Raw genomic sequence first — 23921 nt, forward strand, 5'->3', positions numbered from 1 at the left:
ACCAGGACGCACCGGGATGGGTAACATTACTTTTAATTAACAGATACAATGAAAATAACAACAAACGTTAGTCCGTTAAAAAAAAAAACAAAAAGAAAGTATAAAAGTGGGACGAGCGGGGCCATAGCCCTGAGTGACGTGGGCAGGTGGCTCCACCCACACAATAACTCCGCCCACACAATAACTTAACCGCTGAGATGAGTGAGAGAGAGAGAGAGAGAGAAACAGCCGGAACAGAACCCAGAAGCCCAAAGCCAGGGCAGCCCAGCCCTGTTCCTGGAGATCTACTATCCAGCAGCTTTTCGACTCCAACCCTGGCAAAGCACACCTCATTCAACAGCTAGAGCGCTCAATGAGCTGCTAATTAGTGGAATCAGATGCGCTTAGTTTTTCTTTTTTTTGCCATTTTCTCCCCAATTTAGTCGTTATACTAATTCCCCATGTGTATCACACAGTCCTGGTCGGTGTGCTATCCTCTGTCGGTCTGGGGAGGGTGTAGACTACCACATGCCTCCTCCGATACACGTGGAGTCGCCAGCCGCTTCTGTTCACCTGACAGCGAGGACAGATCTCCAGGAGCAGGGCTGGGCAGGCCAGCCCAAAGTGAAGACCAGATTACAGAGGCCATGATGTGTCAGGACTTGGGACAGTGGAATATAGAGATATATATTATATATATATATAGGAGACCACATACGTGTGAGTGTGTGTGTGTGTGCGTGTGTCAGTCTGTGTGCGCGTTTTAATACCTCTGTGTTGTGTGTGAGCGCCCCCTGGCTGACACTGAAGGTTCCTGCAGCGTTTCTGTGACGTTAGGAGAGTTTCCTGCCCTCACGGGGCATTACTGTAGTGTGTGCTGGGTGGGTGAAGAGGGGGGTGGGGCCTCGGGTGTGGAGGGGGGCGGGGCCTCGGGTGAGGAAGGAGGGGGCGGGGCCTCCGGTGAGGGGGGGCGGGGCCTCGGGTGAGGAGGGGGGCGGGGCCTCGGTGAGGAGGGGGGCGGGGCCTCGGGTGTGGAGGGGGCGGGGCCTCGGGTGAGGAAGGAGGGGCGGGGCCTCGGGTGAGGAAGGAGGGGGCGGGGCCTCGGGTGAGGAAGGAGGGGGCAGGGCCTCCGGTGAGGAGGGGGGCGGGGCCTCGGGTGAGGAAGGAGGGGGCGGGGCCTCGGGTGAGCCGGGGGGCGGGGCCTCACGCCTCGCTCTCTCCCGCTGCTGCGTTCTGGACCTCCTCCTCCAGGATGGGCACGATCAGGTTGTCCTTGGACATCAGGTTGTACTTCATCACGAAGCGCGTGAACCGGTGACACAGGAACGTCTCGTTCTGCACAGGAAGGGAGGGAGGGATGGAGGGAGAGAGAAAGGGAAGGGGGGGAGAGATGGAGGGAGAGAGGGAGGGAGAGAGAGTAAGGGAGGGAGAGAGAATACAGTAAGATTAACTGCACAGATGGGAGATAAAATGCTATCGCTGCACATTACTAAATAAATCCCTTATCCAGGATGGCTTATTCTTCATATAAGTTTATATTTACAGTTTAAGTGAGTCAAGGGCACAAAAGCAGGAGTCCTAGACATAAGACGTCCAGCTCCTGGACCATCTCACTACACAAGCGCTGCTGACAGCAGCTACATCAACCCCTCCCCTGGGAGCCCCATTTCCTGCGGGGGCTCCAGTACACCCGACTGGCTCTCACCACACCCCAAAGAGGGACCGGCTTCACCCAAAAATCGGTGACTCACCTCATACTTATCAAATATTTGGCGGTGGTGGAAGTAGGCGTGGGAGAATATCCTGTAGATTCGCCGGCACACCGAGCCCAGTTTGGCGACGGACGACTCCTTAATGCTCACTCTGCGGAAGGGGGGAGAGGATTCACAGCTCACAACAGGAACATAGCACAAGTGGAGGGTGATCACATGATTAGAGAGTGGAACAGGATAGGCTAGAGCCATGACTAGGGGGGTAGTGACATCAGAAAGAGAGAGAGAGAGGCACACTCACCGGCTGGGGAAATACTTGTTGCTGTTGAGAAGACAGGCAGCGCCGTCCAGCGTGTGCCTGGTGTAGTCGATGGCCGGACACTGTGGGCACAGCACAGGGCAAGCGTGAGTCACAGCCTCTAAAGAAGGCTGGTTCCAGAGTCACAGCCTCTACTGAAGGCCAGTTCCAGACTCAGCCTCTAAATGAGGTGAGTTCCAGAGTCACAGCCTCTACTGAAGGCCCATTCCAGAGTCACACCTCTACTGAAGGCCCATTCCAGAGTCACACCTCTACTGAAGGCCCATTCCAGAGTCACACCTCTACTGAAGGCCCATTCCAGAGTCACACCTCTACTGAAGGCCCATTCCAGAGTCACACCTCTACTGAAGGCCCATTCCAGAGTCACAGCCTCTACTGAAGGCCCATTCCAGAGTCACACCTCTACTGAAGGCCGGTTCCAGAGTCACACCTCTACTGAAGGCCCATTCCAGAGTCACACCTCTACTGAAGGCCCATTCCAGAGTCACACCTCTACTGAAGGCCCATTCCAGAGTCACACCTCTAATGAAGGCCCATTCCAGAGTCACACCTCTACTGAAGGCCAGTTCCAGACTCAGCCTCTACTGAAGGCCCATTCCAGAGTCACACCTCTACTGAAGGCCCATTCCAGAGTCACACCTCTACTGAAGGCCCATTCCAGAGTCACAGCCTCTACTGAAGGCCCATTCCAGAGTCACACCTCTACTGAAGGCCGGTTCCAGAGTCACACCTCTACTGAAGGCCCATTCCAGAGTCACACCTTACTGAAGGCCCATTCCAGAGTCACACCTCTACTGAAGGCCCATTCCAGAGTCACACCTCTACTGAAGGCCCATTCCAGAGTCACAGCCTCTACTGAAGGCCATTCAGAGTCACACCTCTAGAAGGCCCATTCCAGAGTCACACCTCTACTGAAGGCCCATTCCAGAGTCCACACCTCTACTGAAGGCCCATTCCAGAGTCACACCTCTACTGAAGGCCCATTCCAGAGTCACAGCCTCTACTGAAGGCCCATTCCAGAGTCACACCTGTACTGAAGGCCGGTTCCAGAGTCACACCTCTACTGAAGGCCCATTCCAGAGTCACACCTCTACTGAAGGCCCATTCCAGAGTCACACCTCTACTGAAGGCCCATTCCAGAGTCACACCTCTAATGAAGGCCCATTCCAGAGTCACACCTCTACTGAAGGCCCATTCCAGAGTCACACCTCTACTGAAGGCCGGTTCCAGAGTCACAGCCTCGAAAGAAGACCGGCTCCAGGACCGCTCTATTAAACAGAAGCAGAGGATTCTGGGATTGTTGGCACTCACCTCTTTGGGAGTCTTGTGAGCAGCGCAGAGGAAGATCCACTGCTCTGTGGCAGTCATCTGGCTGCATGTTTCTGGGTGGCATTCGCTCTGCGGACACAGGAACACACATCACACACTGAAAGAGGGCGTCTAACACGTTTTACTGTGCACTCATATTCACGTTAAGTAAACGTCTACAGAAATCATGCTGAAGGTGTTTTCGAAAACCACAATTTTTGGAAAATAACCCCAAGACCGCTCATCTCAGTGACATGGTTACATACGAGGACAGCAAAATTAGAAATTCACAGTGGGAGAATGTGAGTGCCCATCAAAATAGCTAATGAGATGAGTTGAAGCAGCTATTTTCACCACACTAATTAACTTACGTACACAAATTTATCATTAAGTGGTATGTGGTATTCAAGCAATGAAGTTTACGGATTGGCAACAGGGAAGGGGTCATATCTGAGAGCTGGTGTAATAAACCTTACCTGCAGTTTGACTGCAAGTCCGTTCAGCTCCAGGCAGAACTGTCTGTACCAGCAAAGAAGATGGGGGTGGGGTGAGAGGGAATGGACATGATTTAATTAAAAATCGTTCTCTCCCTCTCCACCTCAGCTGATGTGTGGTGAGCGTTCTGGTGCTAAAAGGCTGCCGTGCATCACCCAGGTGGGTGCTACACATCGGTGGTGGCTGAGGAGAGTTTCCCTCATCACTGTAAAAGCACTTTTGAGCATCTGGAAAGGTGCTATATAAATGCAATGTTTCATTCCAACTTAATTTATGTTGTGCAATTTCAAAAGAATGACACAAGCTTTCAGGAACTTAACAGGTAATCTGGCACGCGAGGGCGAAACGTCCGGAGTACCTGAGGTGCTCGTACTTCCACACGCCCTCGTCCTGTCCCTCCGGGGGCTCCAGGATCTTGTCGATGTTGGAACAGTCCGAGCGAATGTTCTGCTGGATGTACTGCGTAGAGAAACCAGGGTTTCCAAAGGTACGTTTAAAATACACACACACACACAACTATAGAACTATAAAACTTAGTGGACCAGCAAATGGTGTCTAACAAATGTAAGCAAAGCATTTTAAACTGCCTTTAAACCCAGCTGCCGCTGGTGGCTCAAAAAAGCTTTCTGTTTTCTGTTAGCAACCACACCTGTTGTACAGCCAGTGTGCTGTCCATCTCCTCGAAGGATTCATCGGGCCAGTTGTAGAAGTCCTGCAGAAGAAGAAATGAGTCATTTCCATGGCGTCAAACGGAATATATACCATAACCACCCATAATCAATGGCATGGGTGCACGACTCCGGTCCTGGAGGGTTGGTCTGCGTGCTGGTTTTTGTTCCAGCCGATTTAGTTTCAGTTTTCTGGCTGCTCTATGAACGAAGCTGGTTCGCTCCTGTACTTGAGCACAACAGAACGTATAGGATACACTCGCTGTGTACGACTATAGCTCCTGCTTGTACAAATGTCGGATCAAGATACGAATGAGCTCATTAAATGATTAAGAGTAGAAGTTCGCACACAATCCGGAAAGGGATCTATGCTTGTTGCGCACCCCCGATCTATGGTACAGTCAGCTAGCGGAGACGGGAGTAGTCGGGGTAATAGTGAACAGGAATAGCGAACAGACCACCGGGTTCTTTCCGGTCAAGATGACATCAGTTGCTGCTTCAGTTGTCCTGACGAAGACAGCTGGCAAAAGCAGCAGCCAGCGTCAGCTAGCTAATTTACTAGCTGAATTTACTATTCAGTTGAAGACTAGTAGCTAATATAGCCTTGTGCTATTTAACTATACCAATGCCCTGATAATCCAAAGACCAGCTTCAGATGCATTATATCCGATTGTAGCATTATAGCCACACTTTCAAGTCAGTGAAAAATATAATACAAATCATTCAATTTTTCAAAACATTCATCTTTGTTTTATTTTTTACAAAATGAGATTGGAAGCTAACTAGCTAGTCAGCTCAATTTATTTCGATGTGTACCAAGCTAGTTTAGGGGGGAAAGGTTCTTGGTTAAAAGAATCATCGACAAACTAATGTGGGCGTTATTAAAGAACATAGCATGCTACTTGACGATTATTGCATTTTTTAAATTTATATAATTAAAATCACACTAGATAGGCAAACGTGAATGGTAAGCTTGTTCAATTGTGTTGTACATAACAGCGAGGTAGCAAGCTTAGTCAAGTACAGTGGACTGTATGGTTAAAATATTTGGTACTACAAACGTTACCTCAAAAGCTGAAAAATCTTCTCCACTACAAGGAACTAGCTAACATTACCCTAACTAACCCAGTCTACCTAGTTAACATTTATGTGGGCCAGGTAACGTTAGTCTACATACCGAGTATATCGAGGTCTTGCTTTTAGGTCTGTGCTAGTACACTATGCTAGCTAGCAAAACTTCCTTAGCAAATGAACAAGTCGTTTGCGGCGAGTAGCCGAGCTAGCTCGTGAAATGGGCAGCACTTAGCACCGCTACACTGCTACCAAACTCAGCTAGGCCTGACCCTTACTGCCAAGGCAGCCGAGTGAGTTAGCTAGTTAGCCTAGCTACATTTACAGTAGCCCTCTCCTGTCCCGACACCCGCTCAAAAGGCCGGATCGATATACATTCTCCCGCTTTATTCGGGCACATTCGGTCCACGGGGGTCTCATGGCCCTATCCCACCACTTTTCAAAGCAAAATTGTGTTACCTGGGCCTTAGTTCCTGGCCGATTCCTCCTCAGAACTGCAGTACCCTCCGCCATGACCATCTCGCCAGGATCCCGGATACAACCGACGCATTGCTGCAGTGTCGCATCACGCCACCAGAGGGACTGTAGAGCAGTACTAGGCAAATACGTGAACTACTTGCATATGTAGGTCGTGTAAACGTTGGGCTATTTTAAGTACTTCATTTCACCCCCCATTCATAAATGCAAATTGACTAATGTTAGCACCAGTTTAAACAATTTTATTCTAAATTTTATAATTTATTCCGCATCACAGCCAATTAAAACTATATTGGCCGATACCATAATGTAACTAACTTTCCTCTCAAAATGTTAAACCCCTCTTATACCTCTTAAATGTTTTTATTTCTATGATTTGCCTCATTCTCCTATTAGAACAGTTACCGTACTTATAATAGTTGTGCAATGAAAATATCATTAATAAAATGTTATATGAAAGGTATATTCTTAGAATCAAAGCTTTATATACCAACAGCTAACCAATGCTGCATGTAAAAAGGCTGTACAAGTTACCATGTATATAAGGGCTAACGTTACTCAGTTATAGCAACTGAGTCACTTTTAAAATAGTTCAGATCTCACTGAGCAAGTAAGCAGATACTGAATGTTGAAATGTAAACGTTAAACAAAAATTCAAAAGCAGACAATACCTTGCAATCATACTCTAAAGGGTTAAATGACGTCACATATGCGTAATAATATTACCCACAGTGCACTAGTATACACGGGCTATATATTAAATGTTTTACTTCATAGTTATGCTCAAGATAACATTTTTAATGCAAATCCATTCATATACGGTATATATACCACACGTAGAACAGTTCTCCGATCAGTAGAACGATCGTTGTTTCGGATGTGTATTCTACCCGTCAACGTGTGAAGTGGTGCCTTTGATCCGGCCCCTACCAAAGTCGTTAGCACCTCAGTACACTCTGGTTTCTCTTCAGATCGTATAAATCTTTCGCCTTTTACTAAAGATTTCCGTGGAGAGGAACATTTATGAGTATCAACTAATTTTTTGCTAGCCCTGCTTAACGGCGGGGCTTCCCATGCTGGTTTAAAAGAAAAGAAAATTTGCTTCAATGTCTCAAAAGGTGCTTGCTGTGTTAACTCATTCTAAACTATAGTATACTGCTTCCATACTGATACTACCGACAACTACGATTTAATAAAACCTGAATGTTGGAGGACAGGTTTCTGTAAGAATCGTGTCTAATATATAGACGGAGGAGATGAATAAGCTTTAGTGTGCAAGGGACTTGTCCAAATGTCACTTTAAAATAGGCTATTTATTTATTTTTATTCATGAATATGCTAATACGCATATGGTGGCTACACTGGTGGATTCTATCAACAGTCTATCAACGGTGGATTCTACACTGCCGCCCTATTGTCTATCAACAATAGGGCGGCAGTGTAGCACAATGGGTAAGGAACTGGGCATGTAACCGGTTCGATTCCCAGGTAGGACACTGCCGTTGTATCCTTGAGCAAGGTACTTAACCTGCATTGCTCCAGGTGTGTAAATGGATACAATGTAAAATGCCATGTAAACAGTTCTGTAAGTCGCTCTGGATAAGAGCGTCTGCTAAATGCCTGTAATGCAATAGACAATTGAAGCGTGAGAAGCCGACCGCGAAGTGCAGCTACCTGGTAAACTCAATATAAAACCACACAACACAGTCCGCCTATTTAGTGATTAATATAAGGGGATTGCAAAAAAACGTAAAAACAAACATTTAACCTCCTAGCTATAGAAAGCAAACTATGTTTTGTATTAATGTAAGTTCCGAAAGCATTATGCACCATGCGGGTGAATTTAAATCGCGACAATACAATGACTTGAATAAAAACTTTACCGCTAGATGGTAGTAGAGTACTTTTTAGACTCATAGGTTTGCAAAGCCTACATGTCGGCGACGTAAAAAGCTGTGGTGTTGGGTGTCTTTAGCCGAATTACGATATTTCGCAAATTTCACATTTACATGAATTAATTACAGTACATTAAACTAAGTTAAACACAGCCCTCTGAATCGATGCCAACAAAGGGTGGGATTTCGAGTCTAACCCATACTAATGTCTGTACTAAACACCTGTTTGTCCCTCGTATCAAGCTACAAACCCACCCACATATATGGGTAGGCCCATCTGTTTATTTCTTTATTAGCTCAAGTAGCGAAGGAATTGGCAAAGAGACGAATGACTTCAACTGAAGACTAACATTTTAGCTGCCCACTCACGGTTTAAAACCTTTGCCCTTCACCTCTAGAATCGAACACTTCTTACCAAAGCAAAAACTGCTTGTTCTTCCGTCCGACTTGTTTTCGCCTTTGGTGGACCCTCTGTATTTCTTCGGCTAGCTAGGCCCACAACTGTCTTGTTGCTTCCGGAGACAGATGCTGGAACATTCTGCAGTAATTTTTCTGTTTTTTTGCCAGTCTTTAGAGCAGTCAAAAGCCACAAACATGTGTATTGGGTCGCGAACGTGATTTTAATTACGGTAGCCCCGGAAAGTGGGCGAGATCCAAAACTTACTTGTGAGGTTGTGTGAGCTGGATACGTAACAAAATGGCAGCAAGAGTCTCGCACAGTTCGTGGTCATTACCATTTTTTCGCGTACTCCGTTTTCTAATGCTGTGACAAAGTGTTTTCTTGAGAGCTAATTTTCGTAGTTTGTGCAAATTCAATAGGCTATTAAATTCAGTGCTAAATCGGTTTATTATGTGGCGTGGGCACGAGGCATCCTGGATGGTGGAGTTCAAGAAGTTGGCGCTTAAATGAGACCGAATGTTAAGGGAGAAGGGCTATTTTCCCAACAGTGATAGAGACGGTAGATAACTGACCATGATCAAATTTAATCACTTTAGAACCTTCACTTTTTCATTTGAACTGTGTACATGATGGTTAACAGTTTTATTTCACAAATATATGCCTCTGCTAGAAAATATTAATATCATTTAATTTCTGAGCAAGTTAAATATACAACAGCTCGTTTATACTGTAGGCTATTACCTACAGCTTCAAACAAAACCTGACGTCCCCCAAACATTTCAAAACACTGCTGCATGTCCACATAGTCCTAAATAATCAGACTGAATTTAACATGCGAACATAGCTGTCAGTCATTGTCTGTGTTTAATTAGTGGTAATTACTTTAACAATGTAGTCAACTGGGTTGGCACAATCAGGACAACAGTACATGAGAAAAGTGTAGACAATCTGGCAACCCTACTGATTATGCAAAAACAACCCTCCCCATGTGGACCCAAATGTTTACTTTATTATAAGAAAACAATCATTATATACAATTGAATGACATAGAAAATACACAGAAGTGCCACCATTTTCTCTTCTCTTTCAGATGAAATGGATTCAGGGGTTAAACGTCAGGGAAGGAAGTTAATCTACATATTTGCCCAGGATATCAGCATCACGGAACAGGAAGTAGTCCTGAAAAAGAAAAAAGAAAAACTGAAATGTTAGATTTACAGCCACCTCATCATATAGGCTACTTATGTCAGACTCCTACACTGGTAAAACATGTCAATTTTAATGAGATGTGTGACCAAAAAATGCCACTGACTGATTATTCAAAAGTGAAGACAAACTGTCTGCAAACAGAATTACCTGACATTTGACATTAATGTGCATACCTTGTCCTCCAGAATGACTTTAGTTCCTCCATATTCGGGTAATAGGACCTTCTCCCCAACTTTGACACTAATCGGCTGAATGTCTCCATCCTGAATGGGGCAGATGCAGACGGGTTAGTCAATCCTGTCCACCCACCCAGATCAGTCTCGGAAAAACAAACCATCGAGGGCAGTGGATCACAACCCCATTTCTGCAGTTACACTGTCCTGTAGGTTTTTATTTCAACCCTAATTTGGCACACCTGATTCTACTACTTAGCAGATCAAAGAGGTCACTAGCTGTTGAATGAAGTGTGCTTTGTCAGGGTTGGAGTGAAAACCTACAGGACGGTAGATCTCCAGGAACAGGGTTGGGCAGCCCTGCTCTAGCTGTTGAATGAGGTGTGCTTTGTTAGGGTTGGAGTGAAACCCTACAGGACAGTAGATCTCCAGGAACAGGGCCGGGAACCCGCTGACCGAGAGGATTACTTCTCACCTTGTTGGCGGCCCCTGGGCCCACTGCCACCACCGTGGCCTGCAGCACCTTCCCCTGGGACTTCTCCGGAAGCATGATGCCCCCTTTAGTTACCGTCTCCGCGGCCAGCCGTTCCACCAGGACCCTGTCGAACAAGGGGAGGAACTTCCTGAATGCCTGCAAAAAAAGAAACGGAGTGATTGAGTTGGGGGGTGGGGAAGAAGACCCATTTTTGGACTCTCAGTTTCATTTGAAGCACAGGCAGCCAATTCTGGTCCTGGAGGGTCAGTGTGTATGTACGCTTTTGTTTCCACCAATTACCATGTCTAAATGAGCTAACTGTCTGCATACGCCAACGCTGGTTCACTCGTTGGGTAGATCACAGTAAAAACGTTTCATATACATACACAAGAACAGAGTTTGACTGTCATTGATGCGCTTATCAAGAAATGTGCAAAAAATGCTAGATGGTGTAAATGTTAGGGTTAATTAAGTAATTACGGCCAGAAGTTTGGCGTGGAAACCAGAAACGAATACAGCCCTCGTTGCCCACCTCTGCAGGACGGAGTGTAGCACAGTGGGTAAGGAACTGGGCTTGTAACCGAAAGGTTGCAGGTTCGATTCCCGGGTAAGGACACTGCCGTTGTACTCTTGAGCAAGGTACTTAACCTGCATTGCTTCAGTATATATCCAGCTGTATAAATGGATACAATGTAAAATGCTATGTAAAAGTTGTGTAAGTTGCTCTGGATAAGAGCGTCTGCTAAATGCCTGTAATGTAATTTTGAGTATACTCTGCATTTGCCATTAGATCAGTCTTTTAGAGAGAAGCCAAGCAAATACAACATGTTCACTATCATGTGCATTGGCTCTTTTTAAACAAATAGCTCCCTCTGTAATACTTTTCAGTTCTCAAACCCGTTTGTATTGCTGATCTCTCTCACTCGTTATCAGTACACAGTGCATACAGAGGAAATGGTGGAAGTTTCTTACTGAACGCTGGATGTTACAATTTTAAGAAGATGATAGGAAAAATTCTCTAGGTTAAAAACAGCATTTCAAAATGATCAGCCTGTGACTGGATTCAAAGGCTGTCTTTGGAAAGCTGCATTCAGATTGCTTCACTTGAAATTACAAAATGTCTGATGTGTGTTCATGACCTTGAGTGAAGGTCATCCCGCAACAAAAAGCCATTTAGGAGGGGGAAGGGATGGGAATGCAGGGGGTGGGGGATGGGAGGGTAAAGTTCCAGTCTGTTGGTTCTACAGAGAATAGAAGAGATACTGTCAATGTTTGCCATCTTCAGGTAAACCAAAGGACAGAGGGCACTGAACCAGAAAACAAAATGTTTGGACCAATCCAAACAAGATTAAAAACGGCTCATTTCAGCACATCGCATACTAAGTACTGATCTCCCATAGTACACTGAACTGACAAACGTGACAAAGAAAAACCACCAAAAATGACAATGAATGAAGAAGTGAAGCAGACTAAGAAAGCTGAAAAGGAGATTCATACGAGAATTTAACTGCATGGTGGGACCACGCAAATTCCACATAGCTCATTAATTCCTCAGCTGCCACTGTCATGTGTTACACATAACACCACCACCACCTGCAACAATATTTCAAACGATAACATACTGATATCGGCCGTTTCAGAAGCAAAACGATTCCACTCGGGCAACAACACAATATTGAAGAGATCTAAAAATCCTTTAAAACATTGGTAAAAGATCGCACACTGCTTCACACAGATCATACTATCTGTATAGAAATACCATACCTCATAATGGTATGACGAGGTTTTTTTTTTTTTTTTTTGCACGCCGGTTTTAAAAATCCCCGTCATTGGGAAAATGAGCGGACTACAGAAACTACTTTGAGGCCTTCTGCACATGCGCACAACTACTTTTCATGACGATCTTCTTGTGGGTTGAAATATGCACTTAGTCCTAGTCGTATAATCCTGAAAATAATGGTATGACAATGGTAAATACACGTTTGAATATTAGTTTGATAACGTTAGAGATAGAACTAAAATTGCCTTAGACTAGCTTCATAATGACAACCTGCACTAGCTTGCAAAATCACATTGCCCCGGATACAATTGCTTGTGTAACTAGCTAGCTATAGATTGTAAAAAAATAGGTAACAGCCTAACGAGTTTAAGTAACGTTAAAACAAAAGCTTACTCAAGTCAATTCTGGTAAAAAATAAAATAAGACTCTAGATGTTGACCCAACTTAAATGCACGAGTTTTAAACTGAAACACCAGCTTACTGATTCTAATAGCCTACTATAGGTAGCCAACTAGCTAGCTTGTTACCAACAAAACTGCTAAAGAATTACTGTACTGCCGAATTGACCAAATTCCCAGTCAACAAAATCAATTTTAAACACGATAAATGGTAGAAAGCTAGCTAGAATAATTTAGGGAGTCATTTAATGGCCCATCCATGTGACGTTAGATAGCTGGCTTCCTACTGAAATCTTAGAGAGTGGCAAATATCATAGATTTTAACCAAAATATTGGATGTATCCGATATCGCTAGTATTAGTTAGCGAGCTATTAATATACATTCAGATATCAAACAGGTGAATAATTACGACAATACCCTAGTCGACCTTGCAACTGAACGAATTATAGTTACTCAATCCAGCTATGACTGCACTATGATGGGACGCAAGCAACTCGAATTAATTTATATTATAACATGCAACATCTCGTCTCTTCTTAATAAGTAACATACCAGTGGCTGATCAATACTCTTACCATTTCAGCGCGTTTGTGCAAAATGTGCAAGCCCTCGAGGTCTTTACACAAGGATTCAGTAGGCGACAGGCACACGCTTGATACTAGCAGGTACAAACGCTCCACGTGAAGAAATATCCAGAAATATGACGCGCATGCGCGGCTATTCTTCCAAATTTGAACCCCCTCCCCCCATTTCTCCTTCAATTTCTTGTCTAGAATCTTCTCAAGTATAATTGCAGTTTAAAATTGCACGCGTTGATATCAGTACACGTAAATAGCTGCGGGGGACATACATAATGTTAACAGAATATATCCATATATGCAGTAAAAATCTAACATTTATCTGCATATGGTTGCATCAACATTGCACAATATCAACCCATGACCCCTAAACTTTTTTCCTCCAATGGAATAACAAGAAGTTTCTAGAAATTCAGCCCAGGAACGAGCATGAATATTGAACATATTGATATGTATTTCGTAAACGTTTCAAATCACATGTTTCGCCAAATAACTCATAAACTGTGAAAAGCGTGTGTGCAGTTCTGATTTTTCAACGAGGTCGAAGAGACAACGTTTATTTCGTCTAACGTGTGTGCATATTATTTTATGCATGTTGCGGGGCCTGCCGGCGTGTTACCCGGATGGAGAGAACCATGTGCGCAGCAGTGTCCTGAGTCGACTTGGGTTGATAGGTAGCAAAACGTCTTCAGTTTAACATTCCGTGCGAGACTGCCGATCAGAGCAGACTTCTGTCACATCATAGTTAATTTAATTGCCACATCTCAACAGTAAGTATTGCGGCATGAGGGTACTTTCAGAAACGCCTTTTAGCAAATACGTGTGCTATTCATGTGACGGGTAATAACGATTTAATTTCTGCAACACTGCATTTAGCGCTCGCTGGTTTGCTAGCTAGCTGCTAGCCATCGATTTGGCCTTGGGAGTTTGATTTAGTGCAGCAAGTGTGAAGGTTTTCGTGCCTTCTCCGGATTGTCTAACCTCGCCAGGCAGTGTCAGTAACGACGTTATTTCTGAGTGAACTAAAGATCATGGTAACGTTTGACATGCTTGTTGTGGCATGGGTGACGTTAGTATCTAGCGACCTGTAGCTAGCTAACTTAGCGGGCAATGACTGTTTTATTCTTACGGTACTTTGTAACATTTTGACCGGGTTAGCGATATTGAATTGTTAAGTGTGGTTTAAAAAAGTGACTGGATAGGTACGTAATCTAAAGTGGGGTTACATAACAGCTAATGACGAAAAGCTTTAACGTTGTTTCATTGACTTGAATTTGAGTATGCAGCCGGCTATTCATTTACCCAGCGCAAGGTCTCATAAGCTAACGTTAACAGCATGGTGTTTATTCATGGCCTTTACTCTGGGGGGGAAACGCTTCACTGAGTTCTGTGAAGCTTGGCCCTTCAGCGTCTATATATGTTGGTTAACTTCCCGCTTTAGAACAGTTGTGATTTAGCTAACGGTTCCTGTTGGAAGTTAAGATTTTCTGGAGGGATCCCTGAGATACAGTCAGCTAAGAATTGGCTAAATTATTTGGGATGCCCACCATTTAACCAAAATTACTTGCAAGTGCGCATATTATGGCTTGAGGGATACATTAATGTTAGGGTACAATATCAATGAAAATCTGCTTCGTTATTTACTTATAGGATACCTGTAGTTAACCATGTAAGGTTAGCTATTTAGAATCCACTGCTAAAAGCATCTACTCGACTAGCAAGTCCCATTATCTAACTAGTTAAGGTAAGGTAAGGTTACGGTAACGTGCTTGCGCCATGCTTTTTAGTATTACTAGGTACAATTCAGTTGATACAGCTAGACATTGGTGCATTTTAATAATTCTTATAGAAGAACTCTTGCCGTTATTGAGCCAGATATTTCATTGATGTAGCTTTCGGTCGACGATTTAGGGGATAATTGGGTGACGATTGCCAAGGTACAATATTTTGTAATGAAGATCTCTTCTCTTCAGTGTCACTGACTCTCTTTCTAGTAGTTTCCGTGCATGCTCAATTCGCCTCACGATTTTGACCTTGTGTAATGACGTACTAGGACCGGGTTTGCACGTGGGCATGATCCGGAAGAGCTTGGCGCACACGCTTTCATAATGAAGGAATCTGCCGTTTGAAATCTTGTTGCACATGTTCGTTTTTTCAGTGTGATATTTGGTCTTATCCCCTTTTAGTTCGTGAATAGGTAAGTAAAAGCGCGTGCACGGGCACTTGTATAGCTAATTGTCACACGCAGTGTCATTCATTTGAGTTACTGTTCAAGCAGAATAAAACGCCTTAATTAAAAGCGAACTAAATCTTCATATTGGAGTTCAGTAAATACATCGACTAGCCGGTATTGTTGTATAATGTGAAGTTACAGTGACCTTGAAAATGTACAAGGACAATGCAGTTTTGTAACTAAGAAGCTAACAGTGAGTTTTTTGAGTGACCTTGTGAGACATGGCCGTGTATACGCGTGGGTTTGTGCGAATAAGTAACCGTCCAGTTTCCATTAAAATGTATCGCTGTGTGCTCACTGGCTTGACGAAAATATTATTTCGAATTTCATAAACACATGCACACAATCCATCACGTTGTCATAGTAAACAGGTTGACATGGTGGCGCGGTTTAATTTCTTTATTTTAAAACATTCTTAGACATTTTGAAGACTGCGCGGTGGATTTTGGTGGGGAGGGAGTGTTTCAAAACGACATCAGGGTGAAAGTTCCCTGTAACACCAATGTCTGTTGGTTTGACACTTGATACTAGTTCCCTGTCCGCACCCGATGATGTCAGTATTCAGTTGCAACCTCATTCTAGAATGCGGTTCAAAATTCGGCGTTTGATCAACGTCCTAACTTCAGGGTTTGATGGAACAGAATCGGTGTAACAATCGGATTTTCACTTAACGGCACACAGCTTGTAATAACGTCCCCAGAATTGTGCCCCTGCGCGTGTCAGTTTGAAGTGACAATGTGGTCGGCCGTTCTTGTCGAATGACTTGTAATAATAATATCATGGACCATGTCAGTATAAAAGCCAAAAAAATAAATCAAATTGAGCTGATATTGTGGATGAATGGACGGTTGCTAAGGAACACTGAGGTTTAAATGTGACACTCTCCCTTCCTCCCCCCCCCCAGCAATGCTGCGTTTACCTGCTGTGATGAAACAGATCCGGCCCGTGTGCCGAGCCCTGGCCCCCCACCTCACCCGCAGCTACGCCAAGGACGTCAAGTTCGGCGCCGACGCCCGAGCTCTCATGCTCCAGGGGGTGGACCTGCTGGCTGATGCTGTGGCGGTTACCATGGGACCCAAGGTACTGGGGGCGGGGAAAGGGGTGTTAGAGGCGAAACCAACCAATGAGAACCTTGTAATGTTTTAAGACATCATTGGTAGGTTTTACTGTCGGTTGAATGTACACCTGTGAACTACAATATTAATTCTTCCAGCCAAAAAAGGGATGCTTTTGGAAACCATGCCCTCATCCCCTCCCTGAGTTGTGAAGCAAAGCTCTGTCAGGTCAAGTTTTTGAAACCATTGAGAAGGAGGGGATCCATTTGATTTTTAACAGAGTGAGGGCTCCTTTCTGGAAGCCGTAGTATATTTTATTTGTAAAAATATATATATATATTTATGGTGCATATTCTTTCACATTACCTTCTGTAGATTTGTCCATCACGTCAGTTTTAGGTATTTGTTTCTGCGTAAATCTAAATGTCAGTTGTCCCCCCCCCCCCCCGCAGGGTCGCACGGTCATCATCGAGCAGAGCTGGGGCAGCCCCAAGGTGACCAAAGACGGCGTGACGGTGGCCAAGAGCATCGAACTGAAGGACAGGTACAAGAACATCGGGGCCAGGCTGGTGCAGGACGTGGCCAACAACACCAACGAGGAGGCGGGCGACGGCACCACCACCGCCACCGTGCTGGCGCGCGCCATCGCCAAGGAGGGCTTCGACTCCATCAGCAAGGGCGCCAACCCCGTGGAGATCCGCCGCGGCGTGATGATGGCGGTGGAGACGGTCATCGGCGAGCTGAAGAGGCTGTCCAAGCCCGTCACCACGCCGGAGGAGATCGCACAGGTAAGGAGAGGGCCTCTGGGGGTCAGGTGTCTGTTACCCTCACTGTGTTATTTTTGGTCATCCATGGTGATATCAAGTATTGTTGTTCAATACAAGTTCTATTGTGTTGAGTAGAAACTCTTATGTCATGAGTATTTTACATTACTTTACATTATTTTAAAACTGAAAACACTCCATTCTCCATTTTCTTAAAAAAAAACATTGAAAGACTTGTGGAAAATTTTTTATTTTCTCCCAACTGAAAATTTTGAGCGTTTGTTTGGACATTCATCTTCAGGCCTAGTCTCTTACCTGTGAAGGTACGGCTCTGGTTTGTGCAGGACTGGGACTGAAAGTTTGTCTCCTTTTTCGTTGCTTCCCGCCAGGTGGCCACCATCTCCGCAAACGGAGACAGCGAGATCGGCACCATCATCTCCGACGCCATGAAGAAAGTGGGCCGGAAGGGGGTCATCACTGTGAAGGTGGGCTCCGATTGGCTGGCGGGAGTCGGTCCCAGAGTGGCTCATGGGAAGGGGGGTGATCACTGGGCTCATTCCTATCACCTATTTTATCTCCTCGCATCCTTTCCTCGCTTCCTTAGCTCCACCCAAAGGATGATTCAAGGCTGTTGATGTCAATCATATATATGTCACATGTTCTGGGGGGGGGGGGGGAATACTCCCTCAAAGGACGCAGTCACGTTTTTTTGCTCAGGCGTCCTTCAGGAGCCTCCTAGCTCCTGCAAAGAGTATTTAACGGGTTGGGATATCCTCAAAGATGGCAGTCCTGGCTCGCTTTCTGGGTCAGGAGAGGACAGAGGAGATGAGGAATGTGTAGAATAAGTGATTGGAATGGTTCCTGTAGGCTGGGTGTAGTCGGCCTCACAGTGGCTGCAGTGTCTATTCCCTCAGCTGCTCATTTGTATAATTCTGCATTGCTCACTGCTTAAGGAAATAAATCTCATTAATGACTGACACTTTGTGTTATGGCAATAGAGAACTAGCTTGGAATAGGAGTTTAAATGTTTTCTGAGCTCATGAATGGTGACCACTGCCTGGTCTGATTCTAGGATGGCAAAACTCTGCACGATGAGCTGGAGATCATCGAGGGGCTGAAGTTCGACCGGGGCTACATCTCCCCCTATTTCATCAACACCGCCAAAGGTGAGGCCTTGCCTTAGGCTCCTCCTTTCACCCTCGCCGACCCCTGACCCTCTGTGACCCCCTGACCTCTTGCTCCTCTCCCCGACGGCAGGTCAGAAGTGCGAGTTCCAGGACGCCTACCTGCTCCTGAGCGAGAAGAAGATCTCCAGCGTGCAGAGCATCGTCCCCGCGCTGGAGATCGCCAACCAGCACCGCAAGCCGCTGGTCATCGTGGCGGAGGACGTGGACGGGGAAGCCCTCAGCACCCTGGTCCTCAACAGGTCTGCACCCCCCCCCCCCCAAACCTCCACCCCATCGACCTGTCCGCTTCTCTCTCTGATGGGAAAAATCGACCTCCTGGTCCGTCCATGCATCGTCCTGCCTGGTACTCTCAGTGATGGAAAAACCTTCAGGGTGGCTGAATATAATTATATTACCAGTGCTGTAGGAAGTGCTGGCTATTTGTGTATCAGGACTGAAAATAAGGTTGCTATATTTGGAAGTGGAATTGCAGTGGTGTCGTGTGTGTATATGTATGTGTGTGGGCGTGTGTGCGCACCCTAATTTGTGCTCTGTCTCCAGACTGAAGGTGGGGCTCCAGGTTGTAGCAGTGAAGGCCCCAGGGTTTGGAGACAACAGAAAAAACCAGCTGCAGGACATGGCCATCGCCACCGGGGGCACTGTGAGTAAAGCTATACATCACCCCAGTTTGGCACTCATTCCAGGACCCGGTTTCACCTGTATCATATTCCAGGGTTACTGAGTTAGCTGGATAATTGCACCTGGTAACCTGGTTTAAAAAAAAACCTGTTAATGCACATCAGTGTAAAATGGCTATTGATGGGAACATGCTGAGATGAAGGACATTTTACTGGAAAATGGTGAATAAGACTAATTATTGGGTGGTGGATAGGGCTGGGCGACATGGACAAAATCTAATATCACAATATTTTTGACCAAATACCTCGATATCGATATTGTGGAGATGACTATTGGTACTTCCACAAAATTACACAATGAGATTTTTGATAAATAATCATCAGTAACGCCTATGTAATTACTAAGTGGGTAAAGGCAAATAATAGAACAGCTAGAACAGTCAGAAAAATGACATGACTTTACTGTAATGCTGCCTTTAAAACCAGGAAAAGTCAACACTTTTGCCATATCACGATATTACGATATACAAAATCCCAGACGATATGCAGTCTCATATCACGATATCGATATAATATCGATATATTGCCCGGCCCTAGTGGTGGAAAAATATTTCCCAGCTGCTTTAAGCGTACTGCGTGACACTCAAGTGACTGAACTGCAGAATGTTGTATCCCTGATGGACTGTGACCTGCTTGTGTTCACCAACACAATCTCCTTCTCACCCGAGTAATGCGGAGTGAGGGCCCGGCTTATCTTTTAATGGCTGGACCTGTCATGTGCTTTTGGGTTTCCCAGGAGAGCACCGTTTGATTGGTTCAGACGAGGTCATGTGAGGTGACATGAGGGTCACACTGGGCTAACGAGCTGACCCCCTCCCCCCCCCCCAGGTGTTTGGCGACGACGCAACGGGCCTGGCTCTGGAGGACATCCAGGCGCACGATTTCGGGAAGGTGGGCGAGGTGTCGGTAACCAAGGACGACACCATGCTCCTGAAGGGGCGCGGCGACGCCGCCGCCATCGAGAAGCGCGTGGCCGAGATCGCCGAGCAGCTGGAGACCACCACCAGCGACTACGAGAAGGAGAAGCTCAACGAGCGGCTGGCCAAGCTGTCCGACGGGGTGGCCGTGCTTAAGGTCAGGGGTCAAGGTTCAGGGTTCAGGGAAGTTGATGAGGCTGGATCTGATTGGCTGTTAAGGTCAGGGATCAGGGGTGAAGGTTCAGGCAGCTTATGAGGTTGGATTTGATTGGCTGGTAAAGTCAGGGATTAGGGGTGAGGGTTCAGAGGAGCTAAGGTGGCTGGATTCGATTGGCTGTTTTTAAAATCAGGGATTTGATTAGCTGTGGAGGTCGGAGTTGTAGAAAAGACTCAAGACTCATTTGCTCCAATGTTCCAGTTTTCTGTGCAGCATACACACCTTCATTAAGACAGAATGGAGAAATGAATTGGGCCTGCAGACATCAGCTGTACACGTTTAAATCATCACTGGTACATGAATGAGGAACTTCTCACTGTAGTTTGAGTGTCCATGTTTGAATTTTGTCAGATGCTGGCAGTCTTGGGTGTAGTGCAGGAGAATGTAAGCGTGTGAACCTGCACAACGCTGCGTAACAGCGAACAGCGTTTACGCGACGCTCGTTTTTATCGCGGTTCGGCTGACGGGCGAGTCTCTGTTCGTCCGGCAGGTCGGGGGCACGAGCGACGTGGAGGTGAACGAGAAGAAGGACCGGGTGACGGACGCCCTGAACGCCACGCGGGCCGCCGTGGAGGAGGGCATCGTGCCCGGCGGCGGCTGCGCCCTCCTGCGCTGCATCCCGGCCCTGGACACCATCTCGCCCGCCAACTCCGACCAGAAGACCGGTGCGTAACCGCTGGGACTGGGCAACCCGAAACCGGTACCGGTACGGCACCGGAGCCCGTATAACTCCTACTGGCCCAGTGCAGATTTTGGTGCCTCTTTCTGGTGCCACAAATACAACGCCTGAGCCTTCCAGTTGAAATATGTACTGTTTTCCGCCTCCCGACACACCACTTAATGTGACGCTGGCTCTGACGACTTAGTGACAGCCGGTACCATTGGCAAGCTAGCTAACGAACGTTAAGGAATGTCAAAATACCAAAGGGTAATGGTATAAGTATAAAGTATAATTTAAACAATTGAGTAAAAAAAATGGAATTGTTCAATTTCTTTGCCTTAAGTCTTAAGGCAAATACTTAAATCTTTAATATCTGTTTAGGCATCAGTGCTGTTATAGAAAGCATTGTTTTAGCATCAGTATCAGCAAAACTCATCCTCTCTCTGTCAAAAAATCCTTGTCGTCTTTATTGACCTCATATGAATGAGTAAGCTCTTGAGCTGGGTCGCGGTTCCTGATATTTTTGTCCCTCCTCCCCTGCCGTCCTCCGCAGGCATCGACATCATCCGCCGCGCCCTGCGCATCCCGGCCATGACCATCGCCAAGAACGCGGGGGTGGAGGGCTCGCTGGTGGTGGAGAAGATCCTGCAGGGCGGGGTCGACTTGGGCTACGACGCCATGCAGGGGGAGTACGTGGACATGGTGGCCAAGGGCATCATCGACCCCACCAAGGTACGACCCGTACCCGAGCCCAGATACATCCCGGTACCGCTGAGAGGCTCATCACTGATCAGGGTTCGGGACACGAGCAGCCACACTGATCTCAGATCAGAGTTCTGTACACGAGCAGCCACACTGATCTCAGATCAGAGTTCTGTACACGAGCAGCCACACTGATCTTCAGATCAGAGTTCTGTACACGAGCAGCCACACTGATCTCAGATCAGAGTTCTGTACACGAGCAGCCACACTGATCTTCAGATCAGAGTTCTGTACACGAGCAGCCACACTGATCTCTGATCAGGGTTCTGTACACGAGCAGCCTTTGAGGCTTAACCTCTCATAGCAGTGGTAGCCAGCCCTGTTCCTAGAGATCTGTCATCCTCTTGGTTTTCATTTCAAACCTAAATAGGCACACCTGATTCTGCTAATTAGCTGCTCGACAAGATCTCTTGCTGTTGAATGAGGTGTGTTTTGTTAGTTGGAATGAAAACGTACAGGACGGATCATTGGGCTGAGTGGCCTGTTCTCGTCATTGTTATGTTATGTTATGTTACGACGTCGGTAGAGTGCAGCGGTTGAGGCTCTCTGGCTCCCCCTGCAGGTCGTGAGGACGGCGCTGATGGACGCCGCCGGCGTCGCTTCCCTGCTGGCCACCGCGGAGGCTGTCGTCACGGAGATCCCCAAGGACGAGAAGGAAGCGGCCATGCCAGGAGGCATGGGGGGGATGGGAGGCATGGGCGGCATGGGCGGCGGCATGTTCTAAAACCCCGCCCCTCCCGGAACCCTCCTCTGCCAGACTTCATGCAGGGGGCGGGGTCAGGTGGGGCCGAATGGAATGGCCCCTCCCCCTTCCGACCTGCTGGACTACGATACCAAGTTCGTTGAAGAAGTGGAAACGCAAACAACCCCACCTCCGCCTTGGCCCTGTACCCCCTTTTTCAAAAAAAACACCTGAAGACTGTGAACCAGGCTCACCTGTGCCCCACCCCCAGCTCCACCCCCACCCCCCCATCATCTCACACGAATACGTGAACGTGGTACGCGGTTTGCTCGGACTGTGATCGCAAATTAATCTTCATAAGCGCTGTCTGTCCCTCAAGCATCGATGAAAATGCACACATGCTGATTTTACCACTGGTTTCTTTATTTTTATGGATGGAATTTGATGTTCTGGTGAGTTTTGAAAGTGTTGCCATCGTTTATCAGAACACTAAAATGCAGCGTCTGTTCCCCTTTTTGGCTCCATCAGACCCTTTTTCAGGATTTTTGGGGTAGAGCTACCCGAGCACTGCTAGCCTGGAAGGCCAGAAGGATCGACAGATCAGTGGAGCGTTGTCATTGCAGCCAAACTTCATTCCAGGTCCCGGGCACTTCTGTCAGAAAAGATAATTAATCTCTTGATCATTGTTCATTTTTTTATACGTGTATATTATGGTTTTTTTTTTTGGTTTTTTTTGTATTGCCCATTGCTGTCCGAAGTACTTTTTTGTCCGGTAATTACCGTTTCCGGCTGAGAATCTATTAAAATATCTTTAATTGTTTGTCCTTTGGCATGGTCATGATTGTGTCCGAAAACCTGGGATTTGTCCTTGTCAACATCAGATGTTCCGTATGAAAAGATTAGTTTGGGTTACCGCTTCATTTTGAAATTCGCCTAGATGGTAAGTGCCTCGTTTACTGCTGTTAAATGGCATTTTTTTCCTGTTTGTACAAAGGCACTAGGGAGGGCAGTTCACTGGATTTGATGGATGTCTTCGTCTAGAAGTGCACAACTGCATGGACTAACGTCTGTCATTTTAGCTCTTTCGTGGCTCACCAAATTAGCAATGGTAACCGCACCGGGAGAAGAACGGTGGTTACCCTAGTATGTTAACTGTCCTGCAGTGTAACTAAACTTGCCATTTCAAATTGAATAAATGTGGTGGTCTGCAAATCATTCTCTTGAATGATGGTCTGAGAAAGCGTGTGGGTTTAACGTTTGTGCTTTTTTGTGCTTCGTTCCCCTTTTCTTAATCGTATTATTTTTTTATTAAGTTGACGCTCATTGCCACCAGCTTCCGTCCGGGAGAGCTCAGAAAGGCACGCGCGCTACTTTCATGCACGTGATGTCGGCTGCCGCTAATCGCGCTGCAGTTTAAAGGTCGGAAGATTCACGCGCCAAGGGGAGATGTGAATGCCCGATCGACCAGTAGGGGGCGCTGGTGCTCGCTGATGAGACTTAATGCCGGCTGAATAACGGCCTCTCATTCCTGTGTGTCTAGGGCCTCCAGGGCTGCAAATAACAATTGGAATTGGGCGATCTGGATTCTGTACCAGCTGCTGGGGAGGGTGGGTGTGTGTGCCCTTTTCTTAGTTTTCTGTTCCCAATGCAGGGCGACATAGCTCAGGAGGTAAGAGCGGTTGTCTGGCAGTCGGAGGGTTGCCGGTTCGGTTTGATCCCATGCCCTGGGCATGTCGAAGTGTCCCTGAGCAAGACGCCTAGCCCCTAATTGCTCCCAACGAGCTGATTGGTACCTTGCATGGCAACCATTCACCGTGGGTGTGTGAAT

At 46.4% G+C, this 23921-nt stretch overlaps 2 protein-coding genes and 1 non-coding gene across 6 annotated transcripts; 2 read left to right on the forward strand and 1 right to left on the reverse strand.

Moving 5' to 3' along the window:
- Positions 1 to 17: 17 nt before the first annotated feature.
- On the reverse strand, positions 18 to 13251 carry LOC135251805 (MOB-like protein phocein). Of its 3 annotated transcripts, XM_064329610.1 has the most exons (10): positions 8340 to 8478; positions 6012 to 6147; positions 4463 to 4525; positions 4172 to 4272; positions 3795 to 3837; positions 3322 to 3408; positions 1993 to 2072; positions 1731 to 1842; positions 1158 to 1314; positions 18 to 907 (listed from the first exon to the last, which is right to left on the reverse strand). In XM_064329610.1, the coding sequence occupies exons 2-9, from the start codon at positions 6069 to 6071 to the stop codon at positions 1183 to 1185; spliced, it is 678 nt and encodes a 225-aa protein (XP_064185680.1). In that variant the 5' UTR covers positions 6072 to 6147; positions 8340 to 8478; the 3' UTR covers positions 18 to 907; positions 1158 to 1182. The 3 variants fall into 3 exon arrangements, with proteins under 3 accessions (XP_064185680.1, XP_064185682.1, XP_064185681.1); XM_064329612.1 differs by lacking the exons at positions 18 to 907; positions 6012 to 6147; positions 8340 to 8478 and adding exons at positions 10182 to 10337; positions 12936 to 13251 and having other exon boundaries at positions 1183 to 1314; XM_064329611.1 differs by lacking the exons at positions 18 to 907; positions 1158 to 1314; positions 1731 to 1842; ... (5 more) ...; positions 6012 to 6147; positions 8340 to 8478 and adding exons at positions 9314 to 9503; positions 9707 to 9796; positions 10182 to 10337; positions 12936 to 13093.
- LOC135252082 (U5 spliceosomal RNA) lies at positions 6981 to 7098 on the forward strand. The gene has a single exon (XR_010329312.1). It is a non-coding gene; the product is annotated as a U5 spliceosomal RNA (small nuclear RNA).
- Positions 13252 to 13567: 316 nt separating the features above from the next.
- Positions 13568 to 23333, forward strand: hspd1 (heat shock 60 protein 1). 2 transcript variants are annotated; one of them, XM_064329607.1, is made up of 11 exons: positions 13568 to 13708; positions 16076 to 16251; positions 16679 to 17014; positions 17380 to 17475; positions 18063 to 18156; positions 18248 to 18416; positions 18718 to 18817; positions 19683 to 19928; positions 20479 to 20653; positions 21203 to 21381; positions 21974 to 23333. In XM_064329607.1, exons 2-11 carry the CDS (start codon positions 16078 to 16080, stop codon positions 22133 to 22135), a joined length of 1731 nt encoding a protein of 576 aa, XP_064185677.1. In that variant the 5' UTR covers positions 13568 to 13708; positions 16076 to 16077; the 3' UTR covers positions 22136 to 23333. The 2 variants fall into 2 exon arrangements, with proteins under 2 accessions (XP_064185677.1, XP_064185678.1); XM_064329608.1 differs by lacking the exon at positions 13568 to 13708 and adding an exon at positions 14986 to 15135.
- Positions 23334 to 23921: the final 588 nt, after the last annotated feature.

This window comes from Anguilla rostrata, chromosome 3 (genome assembly GCF_018555375.3).
Source record: "Anguilla rostrata isolate EN2019 chromosome 3, ASM1855537v3, whole genome shotgun sequence".
NCBI lineage: Eukaryota > Metazoa > Chordata > Actinopteri > Anguilliformes > Anguillidae > Anguilla > Anguilla rostrata.